This window comes from Pyricularia oryzae, chromosome 2 (assembly GCF_000002495.2).
Source record: "Pyricularia oryzae 70-15 chromosome 2, whole genome shotgun sequence".
In the NCBI taxonomy this organism is placed as follows: Eukaryota; Fungi; Ascomycota; class Sordariomycetes; order Magnaporthales; family Pyriculariaceae; genus Pyricularia; species Pyricularia oryzae.
The window spans coordinates 7,346,662-7,361,763 of NC_017850.1; the positions used below are offsets into that span (position 1 = coordinate 7,346,662).

The window sequence follows — 15,102 nt, forward strand, 5'->3', positions numbered from 1 at the left end:
CTAGCAAGGGTGCGACACCCAATCACCCAAAGCTGAAAACACCCATGAGGCCTCGAGCGTTGTTCTTTCCTTACGGAGAATTTAATTCCAGGATGAGAGGCAATCTGGTCCACAAAAAGAAAACCGACAAGTGCGAAGTATTGGAGGCTCGCTACAGAAGTTCAGCTCACGCTTGGCTGCATCTCTTGTCCCACCCAAAAGCCTTGTAGATTGCCAGTTGATGGTGATGCCTACGGGGCTTTATCGCTTTGTGGGCTGATTTCTTGACAAGCTATCTATCTGCTTCTCTCTGCAGCTTTCAGCTATTGCCGTCAAGGCAAGTGAGAAAATATTTCTACCACTGTGTCCGCTGCATCGACGTCAAATGTGGAGATGGCTTTTACCCGGAATCCAGACCATGGAAGAGTCGGCACTTCACCTCCCCACTGTAGAGACAATGGTAGACCCTAGGCCGCGGCCCTACCCGAAATACTACAGCGCCCTAGCCCCACAGTTCATTCGTGTATTTGAACTCGAGGCGGGCGAGTTCTCCGACCCCATAGTCGGACGTCTAGTCCCGCAGCCAATCGACGGGGAGCCATACGAGGCCATCTCGTACGTCTGGGGCGACACGAGCGACCGACGCGACATCACCGTCCAAGGCAAAACGCTCTCGGTCACCGCGAGCCTGCAGGCAGCGCTCACTGCCTTTCGCAACATTCCCCTGCCCGACAGTGCTTATGGCAGTGATGCAGACGACGATGCTTCCAGCCACTCGGGAGCCGCAGGATCGGCACAGGTCATGCAGCAGAGACGGCGACCCGTGAGACGACTGTGGGCCGACGCGGTCTGCATCAACCAAGAGGACCTGAGCGAGCGCACATCGCAGGTCGAGCTCATGGGGCGGATCTTTGCCAGCGCGCACCGCGTGCTGGCCTGGATGGGTTGGGAAAAGGGCGTCGAGGGCCGCCGGCAGACGCGCGACGCCATCCGGTTCATCCACGACTTTATGGAAGATCCCGAGAGCCGTCTTGTCGAGGCGCGCATTCTGCTACATCACGACCCCACGGATCCGCATACAGTCGGCGACCCCGCGGACGGGACGCTCGCGCTGCTGTCGGAGGAGGATCGGGCCCGGTATCGGGAGCAGGCGCGCTGGTGGAGTGCCGTCAAGTTCTTCTTCGACATTGAATACTTTCACCGCACCTGGATCGTGCAGGAGCTCGGTCTTGCGCGTGAGGCCATCGTGTATACTGCGCTCTGGCCTGGTGCAGACGCAGGAGAGGGCAAGTCCCAGCCGCTGGAGCTGCACTCGGTCGACTGGCCGCTTCTGGGCCGGTTCGTCAAGTTCTTGGACTACAATGCGGCGTCGCTCGTGACCCACCTCGGGCTGCTCCTCTGGGTTGCGCACCACATTTTGATGATTTGGGAGGTCAACAAGGACGGTACGCCCTCGTGCGATTTCCTCACCGGGATGCACTGGGCGCGCATCCTTGGTGTGACGGACCCGCGGGACCGCGTCTACAGTCTGCTGGGCCACCCACTGGCCGTCATGGATGGTGTGCCCGTCATCAAGCCAGACTACACAGTTACACGTGGCATCGTATACACAAAACTGGCCGTCACCTTTATCCAAAAGACGAAGAATCTCTATGTCACCACCCTCGTCGACCACGAAGAGGACGTTTCCGTCGAGGAGAGGGACTGGGATCCTGAGGACGAGGGTAGGATGCCCAGCTGGGTGCCGGACTGGCACAGCATCAACAGGACCACCCCACTGAGCTACTCGGTGGTGCCGGCTGAGGAGGAAGACGCCGACATCCGCATCGAAGGTGACATAGACGGCACAAAGGGGATGCCCATGCCGCACCTCATCGTCCGAGGCTGGGTGATTGACGAGATCGCCGGAGTGTCGCACCGCATGGAGACGGCCGACTTTCCCGTAACAAACCTCGCACGAGAGCAAGCAAAGAAGAACCCCTTCTGGCTGGATCGACTGTGGAATGTGGTATTCCCCGCCGACGGCTCCACGGATGGCAACGCCCTCGAGGTCCTGGAATCACTCTCTCTGGCCTTGCCGCTGGGCACCAGGGAGAAGGACGAGCCGATGACCACAGCAGGCTCCCAGCAGCCGCTGGCCGAGCATCAACGGTCGTTCGCCGCCTATGTGGTCGAGTACCACAAGCTGCTCCACTCGGTACCCGAATGCCACGGTGGAGGCGAAAACATCAGCTACCTTCCTGAACGCTCGCTGCTCGACATGCTGCCGCCCGACGCACAGGCCGAGATTCGCCGTCGTGCCAAAGGCGCCACGGGCGAGAGGTTCGTGGAGTGCATGACGTGGCCCTCTATGTGTCGGGTCGCGTACCGGACGGCATCGGGGCTCGTCGGCATGGGCTCACGCGTCACGCGGCCAGGTGACCTGGTATGTCGCGTGAGGGGTTCGCCAGCCTTGATGACGCTGCGTCGCATCAGGGGTGGTGCAGGGTGCAACCACACCATGGGGGCCGAGATGGACACAGGGGCGGACGACACTGCGACTACCTGCTACGCGCACGTTGCGCCCACCGTCGTGCCGGCCCGCATGGTCCGAGGCATCACGGACGGCGGGGAGTTTGGCGAAAAACCTGCGGAATTTCGCATAATCTAGAACGTTGGAGCTTTTGAAGGTCGGCTCTAAAGTCTACTCACGCACTCGTTTGGAAGTATGTCCAAGTCGTCAACAAACGCGCATTTTTAAGGCTTGGTGAGCTTCCTTGGTGGAGATGCCAGCTGTCGACATAAAGCCTGCACACCATTGGTTTCCAACCCATATCCAGAACAGCATGGTACAGACTGTACAGTCAACGCCGCTGGGATGCCACGGCAGATACCTCCGCTGTCCAAGTCCTGAGAAAGTCGTCAACATTTACGTTGCCTTCTCGCAACCAAAACACGCGACTGGTTGTAGAGAAATTCCACGAGAGAAGTAGTTATGCCCGGAAACTCGAGCGGGAATGAAATGCCCTAACCGAGCCTGGAGCTATTCTACATAGCCAAGGAATACTCTACAGCGTTCAAGAGGTGTGTCTGCAGTGGGTCTGATCTAGAAACTGTCTTGTAGCGGAGCAAAGGCTGTGTCAGTCCTAGGTTTGGTTGCGAGAATCTACAGAGGGGGAGGGAAGACGCTCATTTAGCCGTCTCCACAGCCCTGGATTCAGGGTGTTTATGTTAGACAAGACGTGGTTGTGTCTAGCGGGACCTAATAGATGAGCCCCTGGACCTGAACAGCCCAGAATTTTCTTTCAACAATCAAGGGAGCCTTTCGTAGCAATTAAACAAAGGTAAGCGATGCACCATTTGAATATATCTACAGCTTAGTATAAAGGATTTTGCGGGGCTTTTTGTGCTACTCTTTTTTAACCCAAACTACAAGCTTGAGTCGCGAATAAAACGCCAGTCAAGTTTGACAGTCGAGGTTGATGTAAACCAATTTATTATCGTGCCGTGGAGACTGCTCAACCGAGTTCGCACAATCAAATACAACACTGCGAGTTGTGGAACGATGAAATGTAGTACACAAAACTGACCTCGAGACTTTGTAGGATATCGGGAAGACGCGTACAGAAATCCAAGCAATCGCCAATCAGTAGAATTACCAACGTTGTTATTCAAGTTGCTGCAACTAGACATGGCAATTGTTTCAATCCACCTCGCCCAAGGAAAAAAAAAGAAAGAAGAAAACACACGCCCTGATCTTGTTCAAACTTTCATATACTTCCACTTCCACCCCTCGGGGATCCCTCCTTCAGTTATCGAAGGCTTGCATGTCAATTTGCTTGGCTTAACCGTGATCACGTGCTCCGTTTGGTCTGGACCATCGGGATACGAGAATAGGTTGTCTTCGCCGGGAACGAGGGACATTGTCCTAACCACGACACCGGTTGAGGAAAGCAGACTTGTCTGACACATCTTGGTGGACTTTGGGCGGTTGGGACGGTTGGAACGCTTGGGACGGCCGATACGGCTGATACGGGTGAGACGGGATGGCTTGGAGGAACCGGAGGAAGCTTGAGCGACGGAGGAGGCGGGAGCACCGGGGGAACCGCCGGCATCCTGGACACCGCGGGGGCTGCCCATGTCGCCGGTGGCTTTAACGCCGCTGGTGCTGGCACCGTCGCTGGCAGCCTGGACGCCGTTGGCGTTGAGGACAAACAGGGCGAACGGGACTAGAAGCTTTGAGAAGTGCATCTTGACGGTGGTGCGGCTGTATCTGACGCGGCGACAATGATGTTAGGTATCTGGTCTTGATCAGAAAAGATTTGGGAAGTTGAGAACAAAATGCTAACCTGAAAGAAAACAAAATATGGGGCTGTAAATCGATTTAAGTGAAGGACAAATTAAACAAGAGACTCGTGCCGGTTACGGGAAAATAACAGTTAAAATGATATATGAAAGAAAGTAGTCAAGGAAAAAAAGTGAAAGACAGTGGTAAATGCGGACAAAAGAGAGACTGGAAAACAACCTTGAGCGAGTGAGGTGGATTGTGAATACAAACAAACAGATTCTCGAGAGAAGCATGGCGGCATTTATAATTTTTTCAGTTGGCTAGAAAATGGTCCAGAATAGCACATATGGATAAATTCCCTGAGTATGTTCAAAATTATAAACAGTATCCATCTAATACGAACAGATCATAAATAAGGGCTTGGCAATCAAGGCTTGGGCGGCTTGGCAAAAAAAAATGACTTTATTAGGAGGATTTTCGGCCGAAAAGACATTGCTCACACAGCAAAGTAATCAAACCAGCTCTTTTTGCTCCCCTCAGGGCATGAAAGAATACTCTTATAATTAGCCAAATAAAAGAGAGATCTGCAAATCTGCGCTCCGCCCACGCTGTCACATGTTTATGCATAGGGCATACTGACAAATTTGGTTGCTAATTTTGGAGTCCCAGCCTCCACAGGTCATGACATGAGCAGCTCGAGATCAGCCTGCTGTGCAGGCGCCAAGCTGTCCGAATCGACCATCGACCCGTCGCATCTGACTAAGGGAGCCGGGGCGGCTCGAAAAAAAAAGGCGGGGGAAATGGGGCATTGATTTGAGCCCTGAATGAGTACAAGTAAGGATGGCCTTGCCGTTATACATAGTACACCCAGTTCGGAAATACTTTGTCATCGAGAACGCACGTCAACAGACTTTGGATCGCTGGGTGCTCTCGATAGCGTGTAGGGCAATCTCCTTGACTGCCGCTGCAACGAACCGCATATCCAGAGCACCCCCCTGTTGGTCCTCGGCAAAGTGAAGATATAGCTCCGCTCTCTCAGTCTCCCCCAGCGCCTCTTCATGTTGACCCGACCCATCGATCGTGCCTATCTTGCCCACGAGCAGCCTCATGCCCGCAACCTCGCCCGACTCGTGCATCGAGTCGCCGCCGTCGGGGAAGCAGCGATATATCGGCGACTCTTGCTGCCGGGCTCGAAAGTCCCCGGCCCCGCGTAGGACAAAGACCACTGGAATATGACGAGTCTTGCTCCGCAGCGCGGCGAAGCAATCGAGCAGGTCCTGGAGGTAGCTCGTGGCTGGCCGGACGAGCCGATCGTAGCAGGCGAGATTTCCAACCAGCAGCACGGCGACCGCGTCTCCCTGCAGGGCGTCGTCGAGCTGCGCGCGGCTGGCCTCGATGAATTCGAACGAGACGTCGATGTCTGGCTGGCTGTAGACCCAGACGCGACGCCCGCGCTCGCCGGTCGCCGCCTGCCAGCCCGCGGGGGAACTTGAATTGGAGGGGTCCAAGACGGCAGCTACATCTGCGCTGTGGTGGCCGACAGCGGCAATCTTGATTGGCCCCCGTGGGGGTTTTGGATTGCTGGTCTGGCTCGGGTTGTTTCGCTGGCCGAAAAGACTCGCTGGGAAACGAGGCATTGTCGCGAATCCAGCGTGCTCTAAGGGATATTGAAGCGGGGGAGGTGTGGGAGCAACAGAGCCGAGTAGCGGGCGAGGATTTTCACCGCCAAGATTGAAGAACTGTACTTTCATCAGCTTCGCCCTGTGCTACAGGCTCAGGTCGCACGGGGAAGCTACAGGCGCAGCCAATGCGACAAGGCGCTGGGTGGAGATGCGCGCTAGTCCGGCTATCCCAACCAGAAATAAATGCAACAGCCAGAAGAAGCATACAAGTTGTTTTCTGGAGGTTGAATTAATTGATTGCAGCAGCAAAACTGGCTGGACTTGTTGGGCAATGTGGAATCCTTTTATATCCTTGTCTTCATCCAAGCCACTTGTTGACCTTTGTGCTTGGAATTAGATGGCCAGGGTTAGAATCAGACTCAAAAGCATGGCTTGCTCGGGGGTGGCAGACTTTATCCAGCTGTTATTCAACATGCCACCGCCGCGGCTGACGGCCAAGTACTGCACCCTCTGTGCCAACCGACGTCTACACAGTCTGTCTGCAGTGGGAGACCTTTCACAGAGATAAAAAGTATCATCCGACCTTTCTTTCAACAACCTCGCAAATCTCATCCCAACTGAATCCGTTCTCTGTGCATGACAGTTAGATTGAGTTCGGTTGCTTGTTTTCTACGGGGATAGCATGCGGTCACCTGACATGTGGCACGGCGCGTAGCCGAGCATCTTGAGCGTCGTGTTAAGGCCATTGGACGTGGTCTTGCTGAGTCTTGGACTCTTGGTTATGTAGAAATGCCTGGGGGTCGTTTTGTCTGGAAAGCATATGGAGGTCACTGACCCTCTGATGAGAGGATCAAGAAGAGAAAGAAGGATCGTCATTTCCACGATGGACGATATCATGATTGGATTGCCCCGCACCGGATGTTGTATTGATGCTTGGCTGCCACCGACCTTTGCAGTTTGACCAGCTGCGGAACAATTCTCCGGACAACTCGTCGTCGTCTGCCCCGGCAAACAGCCTCAAGAGGCGGACCTCGCGAGCCGCCCACAGCGGGCTATATGTGTATCTCTCCATTGAAAATGCAGTGCATGAAACTGTGATGATTTCTAATTTCTATTGTCTGTGAACGGTGGGAGCCCAGCCCAGACTAGCCGCCGGGATATCTAACCCCTAAATGTTGACAATAGGCCTCCAACAAGTAATCAAAAAATAAGCTGCGGCCTGGCCCTACTTTTATTCCTCCCCCTGTTTGTTTTGTTTATCTTGTTGCTCATTGACCACCAGCTTTACTCCATACAGCTACATGTTCCAGAGTCGTCTTCGACAGAGCAAGATTGCCGTAGCTATTGAGACCAAGACGAGAGAAACGTTGGTCAGTAAAGTGACTTGCTTGGAAGGATCAATCAAGTATCGAAAAAACAATGCTTACCACTTTGCCATTGCAAGTAGCGAGGCATGCCTGCATTTGTTGGGAGCAGAAATCATTGGCGGGGGGGACAGCAGGTGCGGCAGCTGGAGCGGCGGCAGGCTTTGCGGCAGGCTTTGCGGCAGGTTTTGCGGCAGCTGGGGCGGCAGCGGGAGCAGCAGCGGGAGCCGCAACGGGAGGCTTTGACGGAGCTGGAACGGCGGGGGAAGCAGCGGCAGGGGGAGCAGCGGCAGGGGGAGCAGCGGCGGGAGCAGCGGCGGGAGGTGCAGCGGGGTTTACTGCAGGGGTGGCCGCGGCAGCGACGAGGTTGGAGGCCAAGATGGCAAAGATTACAGGAAGAATCTGAATCTGCATTTTGAATTTTTGATAACAAGAGCGAAAGTGACCGTCAAGGTACCGTGGTGGGTAAAAAATAATAAAAAGAGAAAGACTATTGAAGAAATGAAAAGGTAAAGGGAATGTATGGGCTTGATTGGAAGAAAGAGGATAAGACAAAAAAGGGGGGAAAGGATGGATTTAAATAACTGGTTCAATAAAGTTAATATTTCACTATTGCACAGTCCTCTGGCAGCGTATGATTGCCTAGGTACGTATCAGAATGAATACCACAGTTCATGTCCTACAAACGGGCAATCCTGCAATTTTGAAACAAGCTTTGATATTTTCCGAATTTAGTAACGTTGAGCTCCACATCTCCGACCCCCCTAAAGTCCGGCCCCTAAAAATATCTACTCAGCCACGTCAACCCTTTGTTTTATTTTATAAATATCTAGACGAATTTTTCACTTTAGAACTTGATTTTTGAAGATTCTTGCTCCAAACCTTCCAATGAAACAGTACACTGAAAATCAGCTTCTTGCTGCCATTTCTGACATAAGAAATGGCAAATCAGTTCACAAAACCTCGCAAAAATGGGGTATTCCTCGGAGTACCCTTCACGATCGTTTAAAGGGGGCCCAGTCAATTCAACAAGCGAAAAGATTTTGTCAAAGGCTTTCACAGGAGCAGGAAACCTATTTGGCAGATTGGGTACTTGCGCAGGCCGCGTTAGGCCTTCCGCCAACGCATCAAGAACTACGCTATTTTGCGGAACGAATTCTTCAGGCCGCCGGAGAAAGAAAAAGCCTTGGGAAACATTGGGTTAGCCGTTTTATAGCCCGATATCCAATTTTGAAAACCCAAAGACCCCGGCGAATAGAAAATGCCCGGGTTAATGGGGCTACAACCGAGGTAATTAAATCTTGGTGGTCCTATTTGAAAAATCCCGTTGTCGATACTATAAAACCGGCCAACCGTTGGAATATGGACGAAACAGGTATAATGGAAGGCAAAGGATCTAATGGCCTGGTGTTAGGGCGTAATAAAATCCGGCCATTACAGCGAAAAGAGCCTGGAACGCGGGGTTGGACGAGCATAATCGAATGTGTATCAGCTACGGGGGCTGTTATACCTCCCCTCGTTATATTTAAGGGGAAAAACGTACAGCAACAATGGTTTCCAGCTGATTTAAGTCCTTTCGATACCTGGCAATTTCATGCAACCGAAAACGGGTGGACAAATAATGAAACAGGTATCGAATGGTTAAAAAAGGTGTTTATTCCGTATACCCAACCTTTAACCCCTGAAAAGCGGTTATTAGTTCTGGATGGCCATGGATCACATATAACGGACGAATTTATGCTTCTTTGCTTGCAAAACAATATTCAACTCCTATATTTACCCCCTCATTCGTCACACGTTCTTCAACCGTTGGATTTATCGGTTTTTGGGCCGTTAAAGGAAGCTTATCGACGTCACCTGGGATTTGTAAACCAGTTTTGCTGTTCAACGGTTGTTGGGAAACGAAACTTTCTACTTTGCTATCGAAAAGCCAGATCAAAAGCATTTATAGCAAAAACCATTCAATCTGGTTGGCGTACGACGGGGTTATGGCCGGTGAACTTGGCAAAACCACTTTTAAACCCTTTTTTGTTAGAAAATAGCAACGCCAACGTCGAAAAAGGTAAAAATAACGGCTTCCAAAGGGATAAAACACCGGAAAGCCCAACCCAAAAAATTAACGACCAGTCTTTACTTATTTGGAAAACCCCTAAAACGACCCGAGATATTCGACTTCAACTACAGGAAATTTCCCGGTCCGAAAAAAGTAACGCCACTTCACGGCTTTTGTTTGCAAAAGTCCAAAAAAGCTTCGAAACCAAGGATATCTTATTGGCTGAAGCTCAGCAAAAAATCAGTTTGTTAAAAGCAAAATTGGAGGCGGTACGGCCGGTCAAAAGGAAAAGGGTGATTCCGGATCCCAACGAGCTTTTGGTCAGCAAAAAAAACGTTTATGAAGCACAGGAAAATAATAGGGACTGTTTAGAAGCTTTGAACGATGGAGAAGAGGTTAGCGAACCGGGAGAGCCTGACAATGATTGTATTATTGTGCGTTGATAGGTTTACATTTAAATCGGTTTATAAAAGGGGTATTTCGTCGTTACATTTTTCAAGGGGGCCGGACTTTAGGGGGGTCGGAGATGTGGAGCCCAACGTTAAACTCCTCTGACATTCTAGAAAGTTGAGACGGCTAAAAACAATTGCTTTCCCGCCCACAAAACGGTTACTACAGGGAAGGCGCAAGTAGGCCGGCCGAAACAAGCAGCGAATACCAAGGCCAACCCCTGTATGAATAAGCCCACGGGTTTTGAGTGGAAAGACGGTTGAATTTACCTCAAATTTCGCACGTGAATTGCACAAATTCCATCGGGTGTTTTCCTTGTCTTGTGCTCCAATTATAGCCGAATCGCGGATTTTTTAATTCCTTTAAAAAAAAACAAGCCAAATCCTCGCCGGTACATTTATATTTTATGCACACAGGTACCTAGGTGCCTGGGTAGCCCCTACCATTCAAAACTCCAAACATAGGTAGAGGTTGCAAACACTGAACGGCACTTATCTCAATAACAAAGGGACAAGGCGGGTTGATGTTGGAAGTGGTGGTATTTTTACCCGGTGCAGTCGTACACGCCATGCGGGTATATGTCTAGATGATAACATGGCCTCCTCCGCAGATACTGACACAAAATGCTTTTGTTCGGACGCACTCGTCCTGCGCGGTAACCACGAGATTGGTGCTAGGAATGGAGAGAATAAAAGAAGAAATTTCTTATTTGACAACAGTCACAAACTGCCAAATTAATAGCCTTTTTGTATGGCAGTTGCCAGTAAGTACCCAACAACCTGAACTGGACAAGCCAAACAGGGAGAAAAAAGTCGACTTGAACTGGGGACACAGAGAAACGAAAAGGACTTTACAGGTAGCTTGAAAAGCTGAAAACACTCAATCAAAGAATACGCTTGGCCTTGAATAAGTTTGAAGCGCTGTTTAGTCGTATTCTTAGCACAAGGCGGATTCGTGGTTTGAGATTGTACGGAGCGGTAATATGACTACTTTGTTTTGAAAATTGAAACATGCTTTTAATACTTTGTGGCTTCGTGCCTTTGGACTCTTCTCGACAAGAGAGGTGCACTCACACACTCCATTAGGTGCATATGGAGTTTACTACTTGACTTTGATAAACACTGCAAAGAACGGTGACGCTAAGAAGCAGTCTCTTGGCACCCACAGTGTAACAATAACCCAACAACAAAGGAACAAGGGACGCTTGTAGCGGTCCTGCTGACAATAGTACCCGAGGAACTATACAGACCTAGTCGCCTTTTTGACATGCTTGACTATGCCAATTGCGGCATCAAGTTCTATTCAGTAGATGTTGACGATACACTTTCGGACGAAAACAAGATTACAGAATGGAGCAAGCTAGTGAAATGGAACATCATCACCTCTAGATTACGATCTAACAAGGACCATCCCTGATATTTTGATTCTTTATTCTGCACATCCGATAAAGCCAACCTCGAGATCAAAGTCTGAAGTCTGGTGCGTCGCCACGCTACCGGGAACGAATGCTTTGACGTCGCGCCCAATGGGCCAGTTGCGGAGCTCTACTGGATCGCAGCCACCGCCCACGTCGTTGACCGAGTCACCTGCTTTTGCGTCGCTTCTGAAATCGATGCACTACAAAAGAAAGGGTTTAATTGTGTACTCGCCTCGCATTCTTGTCTCTTTTTTTTTTCTTCTCCTTGTCATGATGAAAAAAAACGTAAAGAAATTACACTTACACTGTAGGAATTCAGCTTCATCTTGGAGCATGTGCGAGAGGGGTCTGCAACGCCATGATCGCAGCAGCGCCCGCCAGTCGAGCCCCTGCCGACGGTGAAGTTGTTACACAGGACGGCAAGAGGGGCTATGAAGAAGAGAAGGGAGAAGGCGTGCATTTTTTTTGTTGTTTATTAATCTTGTATTGGAAATTTGACCAGCAAAGTTGAATTATAAACGAAAGTGGTGGTTGAAAAGAAGTGAACAAAGAAAAGAACAGTTCCTCAAGAACTATCAGATGAAACAAATCGAAAGCTGCCGATACACACGGGAGGCTTTCCTCATTGAAAGGTTGCTCGAGGCTTACTCAAATACTCTGCAACTAGAAGAAAATAACCATTAAAGGTTGAGATTATAGTGACATTTCCAGTCCCAAGGTATATATAATAAGGTTGATATCATGTATGATTGGCAGTTTTATCATAGCCCCTGCCAACATAGGTGCAGCCGGGGTTGCACGTTGTTTTGATAGCGGACGAACTATTTATAGCACGAGATCAACCCGGAACAAGCATTTGATCGATCTCTAGATTCGGAAAACCCCGAGACGATACTGCAAAGCTCGTAAATTTCCGATGAGAGCTATGTGGTGGGTCAAACACTGGATCACATGCTTAATGGAAGCATTCATGGTGATATTATTGCCTCGACCGCATTATTGTTTTGGCTATACTATGCTCAGAGGCTTAGCGGCCAGGAGGGATTATCTGCCTAGTAGCAAACTGTAGTTGAGATATCTGCCTGTGTCAAGACTGGCCTAGTTGGGGATGACTGAATCGACCGCGCCCCAAGGGGAAGTCCCGATGGTACCCCACATGAATCTCAAAAGTGTAGTTCTAGTTCTAGACTAGTCTTGTCTGTTAGTCCTTTAGAATGTCTACTTCTCAATACTCCTTTTTTTCATTACCTAGCCTGCATGGATATAAAATGATTGGCCTTGCGACGGTGAGATCGATCGATTACGAGAATGGACTTGAATACGAGTGCCATGATTGCTTTAAGCCTTTGACGCCAGTAGAATTCCGAGGTTGAACGACATTTCGTGCTCCAACATTAACAATTTAACCCATATCTTTGAGCACTTGTCCCGAGCTGCATCAGATGCATGTGTGAACGAGATACGTGAGCATTTGTGACCAAGGCCAGGTGTCAACTGTCAATCCTCCCTGGCTAGTCAGCTGGCCAACGAATCATCTTTTGCGCGCCAACCAAAAGCTCAGCCATATTCTGCACTTGTTTTGCTTTCCACGTTTCTCTGTCATAGATGGCCTTGTTGGCACAGCTCAAATCCCATCATCATAATTCTTTTGGATTTTGTTATTATCACATCCGAAACGTCATCAAGTAAAGTGGGAGTTTACAATGTTGAGGGCGCCTAGACGAGGAAGCCGAAGCTCATTGCACAATGCATCCGCGGATGATTACCATATCGCCCCCTGTCAACCGAAAATGCCGACCTGCAGCCCAAAAAAAAGGCTCACGATATATAAACAGATCAACCCGTTTATTTACCTCCATCCTTTCCTCCGCCCGGCTTTTTTTCCTTGTCGCCACATGAACATGCCCTGTGACTTCCTGCCTCGAACACTTCACAAATATTGACTGACTACAAGAACAAAGGCGAATATTTTTAGTAGGCCGGAGAAGCTTTCAAGGGTCTGTCGATATCTACTTACAACTGTACGGCCTTTAGCCTGGCAGTCACTTGTACATTTCGCCTTGGTGGCATCGCAATCATAATCACCACCGCTAACTTGGGCGGCAGCAAGGGCGGCAAACAGAAGGAGGTACAACTTCATTTTGGGTAATAGTGGTAGGAATGAATGACCGTCTAGGTATTCTGTATGTGAAAGTTGATGGCAAAGAGACTTTGTTGAATTAGCGGGTAAAAGAAAATGAGTGGAAAAGGCCAGGATGGGAATGGGAACAAAGAGGGAGAGTAAAGTTTTTGTCACGCTGGCTGGTTTCGTACTGTACTTATACCTGTCGCAAGAAAAATAAATAGCTACGCCCTGTTGAGAAAGGTTGCCGCTCGAGACTTCGAGTCAAGCTCACGTTGCAGCACAGATATAAAAAGACCAAAGTAGACGGTCCAAAACGCCCATGTGGCAATTTGAAACCAGTCCCCAAAGTATAATTTTCCAAGTTTATAATTCTAGTCCTACGCTGTCTGAACCTCACTCTGTACCTGTTTCGCTACTTTTTTGTTCGTTGGTCTTGTTATTTCTATTCTACTTCCCATCGTTCTCCAACTCTATAGTCGATACACTGTTGATTCCACTCTAAGGTAGTTACCACAGATGTCTTGCTTTGCCCAGCATAATCCGAGAGTCTAATTATATTGATTAATCTACAAATAACACATAACGTTGCGTACCCCCTGTTCGGCACCCCCCCTGTTCGGCACCCTGAAAATCTAACAACGAAATGCCTACTTTTATAAACTGATTTAAATATAAAATTATCAACGGACAAAAATACAATCGTTTTCACGCTTCTCCGGTTCATTAACCTCTTCTTCATCAGCTAAAGGTTCCAAATTTTCTATATCATTTTCCTGCAATCCAATAATGTTCTGTTTGTTAACCAAAAGCTCGTTTGGATCCGGAACCACCCTCCTCCTTTTAACCGGCCGTATTGCCTCCAGTTGTGCTTCCAATAAGCTGATTTTTTGCTGGGCGCTAGCCAAAAGGGTATCTTTGGCTTCGAAGCTTTTTTGGACTTTTGCAAATAAAAGACGTGAAGTAGCGTTGGTTTTGTTGGATTGGGAAAGTTTTTGCAGTTGAAGTCGGATATCTCGGGTCGTTTTAGGGGTTTTCCAAATAAGTAAAGACGGGTCGTTAATTTTTTGGGCTGGGCTTTCCGGTGTTTTATCCCTTTGCAAACCGTTGTTTTTATCTTTTATAACGTTGGCGTTGCTATTTTCTAACAAAAAAGGGCTTAAAAGTGGTTTAACCAAGTTTACCGGCCATAACCCCGTTGTACGCCAACCAGATTGAATGGTTTTTGCTATAAATGCTTTTAATCTGGCCTTTCGATAACAAAGTAGGAAATTTCGTTTTCCAATAACTGTTGAACAGCAAAATTGGCTAACAAATCCAAGTTGACGTCGATAAGCTTCTTTTAACGGCCCAAAAACCGATAGATCCAATGGTTGAAGAACGTGTGACGAATGAGGGGGTAAATATAGGAGTTGAATATTATTTTGCAAGCAAAGAAGCATAAATTCGTCCGTTATATGTGATCCATGGCCATCCAAAACTAATAACCGCTTTTCAGGGGTTAAAGGTTGGGTATACGGAATAAACACCTTTTTTAACCATTCGATAGCCGTTTGGTTATTTGTCCACCCGTTTTCGGTTGCATGAAATTGCCAATTATCGAAAGGGCTTAAATCCGTGGGAAACCATTGTTGTTGTGCGTTTTTTCCCTTAAATATAACGAGGGGAGGGAGGGCAACGCCCGTAGCCGATATACATTCGATTATAGTCGTCCAACCACGCGTTCCGGGCTCTTTTCGTTGCAACGGCCGGATCCCGTTAAGCCCTAATACTAGGCCATTAGATCCTTTGCCTTCCATTATACCGGTTTCGTCCATATTCCAACGGT

At 49.1% G+C, this 15,102-nt stretch overlaps 6 protein-coding genes across 6 annotated transcripts; 1 reads left to right on the plus strand and 5 right to left on the minus strand.

Annotated features, from left to right (window-relative positions):
* The first annotated feature begins 323 nt into the window (after window positions 1-323).
* On the plus strand, window positions 324-3,354 carry MGG_07347 (uncharacterized protein). Its single transcript, XM_003715539.1, has one exon. The coding sequence runs from the start codon at window positions 365-367 to the stop codon at window positions 2,627-2,629; it is 2,265 nt and encodes a 754-aa protein (XP_003715587.1). The 5' UTR covers window positions 324-364; the 3' UTR covers window positions 2,630-3,354.
* Window positions 3,355-3,720: 366 nt separating this feature from the next.
* MGG_07348 (uncharacterized protein) lies at window positions 3,721-4,209 on the minus strand (the record flags this gene model as incomplete). Its single annotated transcript, XM_003715540.1, has 1 exon — window positions 3,721-4,209. One exon carries the CDS (start codon window positions 4,207-4,209, stop codon window positions 3,721-3,723), a length of 489 nt encoding a protein of 162 aa, XP_003715588.1.
* A 939-nt stretch (window positions 4,210-5,148) lies between these two features.
* On the minus strand, window positions 5,149-5,883 carry MGG_07349 (uncharacterized protein; the record flags this gene model as incomplete). Its single annotated transcript, XM_003715541.1, has 1 exon — window positions 5,149-5,883. One exon carries the CDS (start codon window positions 5,881-5,883, stop codon window positions 5,149-5,151), a length of 735 nt encoding a protein of 244 aa, XP_003715589.1.
* A 654-nt stretch (window positions 5,884-6,537) lies between these two features.
* MGG_07350 (uncharacterized protein) lies at window positions 6,538-7,646 on the minus strand (the record flags this gene model as incomplete). The annotated part of the gene is made up of 3 exons (XM_003715542.1): window positions 6,538-6,677; window positions 6,817-6,934; window positions 7,296-7,646. 3 exons carry the CDS (start codon window positions 7,644-7,646, stop codon window positions 6,538-6,540), a joined length of 609 nt encoding a protein of 202 aa, XP_003715590.1.
* A 3,517-nt stretch (window positions 7,647-11,163) lies between these two features.
* Window positions 11,164-11,612, minus strand: MGG_07352 (uncharacterized protein; the record flags this gene model as incomplete). The annotated part of the gene is made up of 2 exons (XM_003715543.1): window positions 11,164-11,352; window positions 11,457-11,612. The coding sequence occupies 2 exons, from the start codon at window positions 11,610-11,612 to the stop codon at window positions 11,164-11,166; spliced, it is 345 nt and encodes a 114-aa protein (XP_003715591.1).
* A 1,385-nt stretch (window positions 11,613-12,997) lies between these two features.
* Window positions 12,998-13,292, minus strand: MGG_15908 (uncharacterized protein; the record flags this gene model as incomplete). Its single annotated transcript, XM_003715544.1, has 2 exons — window positions 12,998-13,099; window positions 13,170-13,292. The coding sequence occupies 2 exons, from the start codon at window positions 13,290-13,292 to the stop codon at window positions 12,998-13,000; spliced, it is 225 nt and encodes a 74-aa protein (XP_003715592.1).
* Between the last annotated feature and the right edge of the window lie 1,810 nt (window positions 13,293-15,102).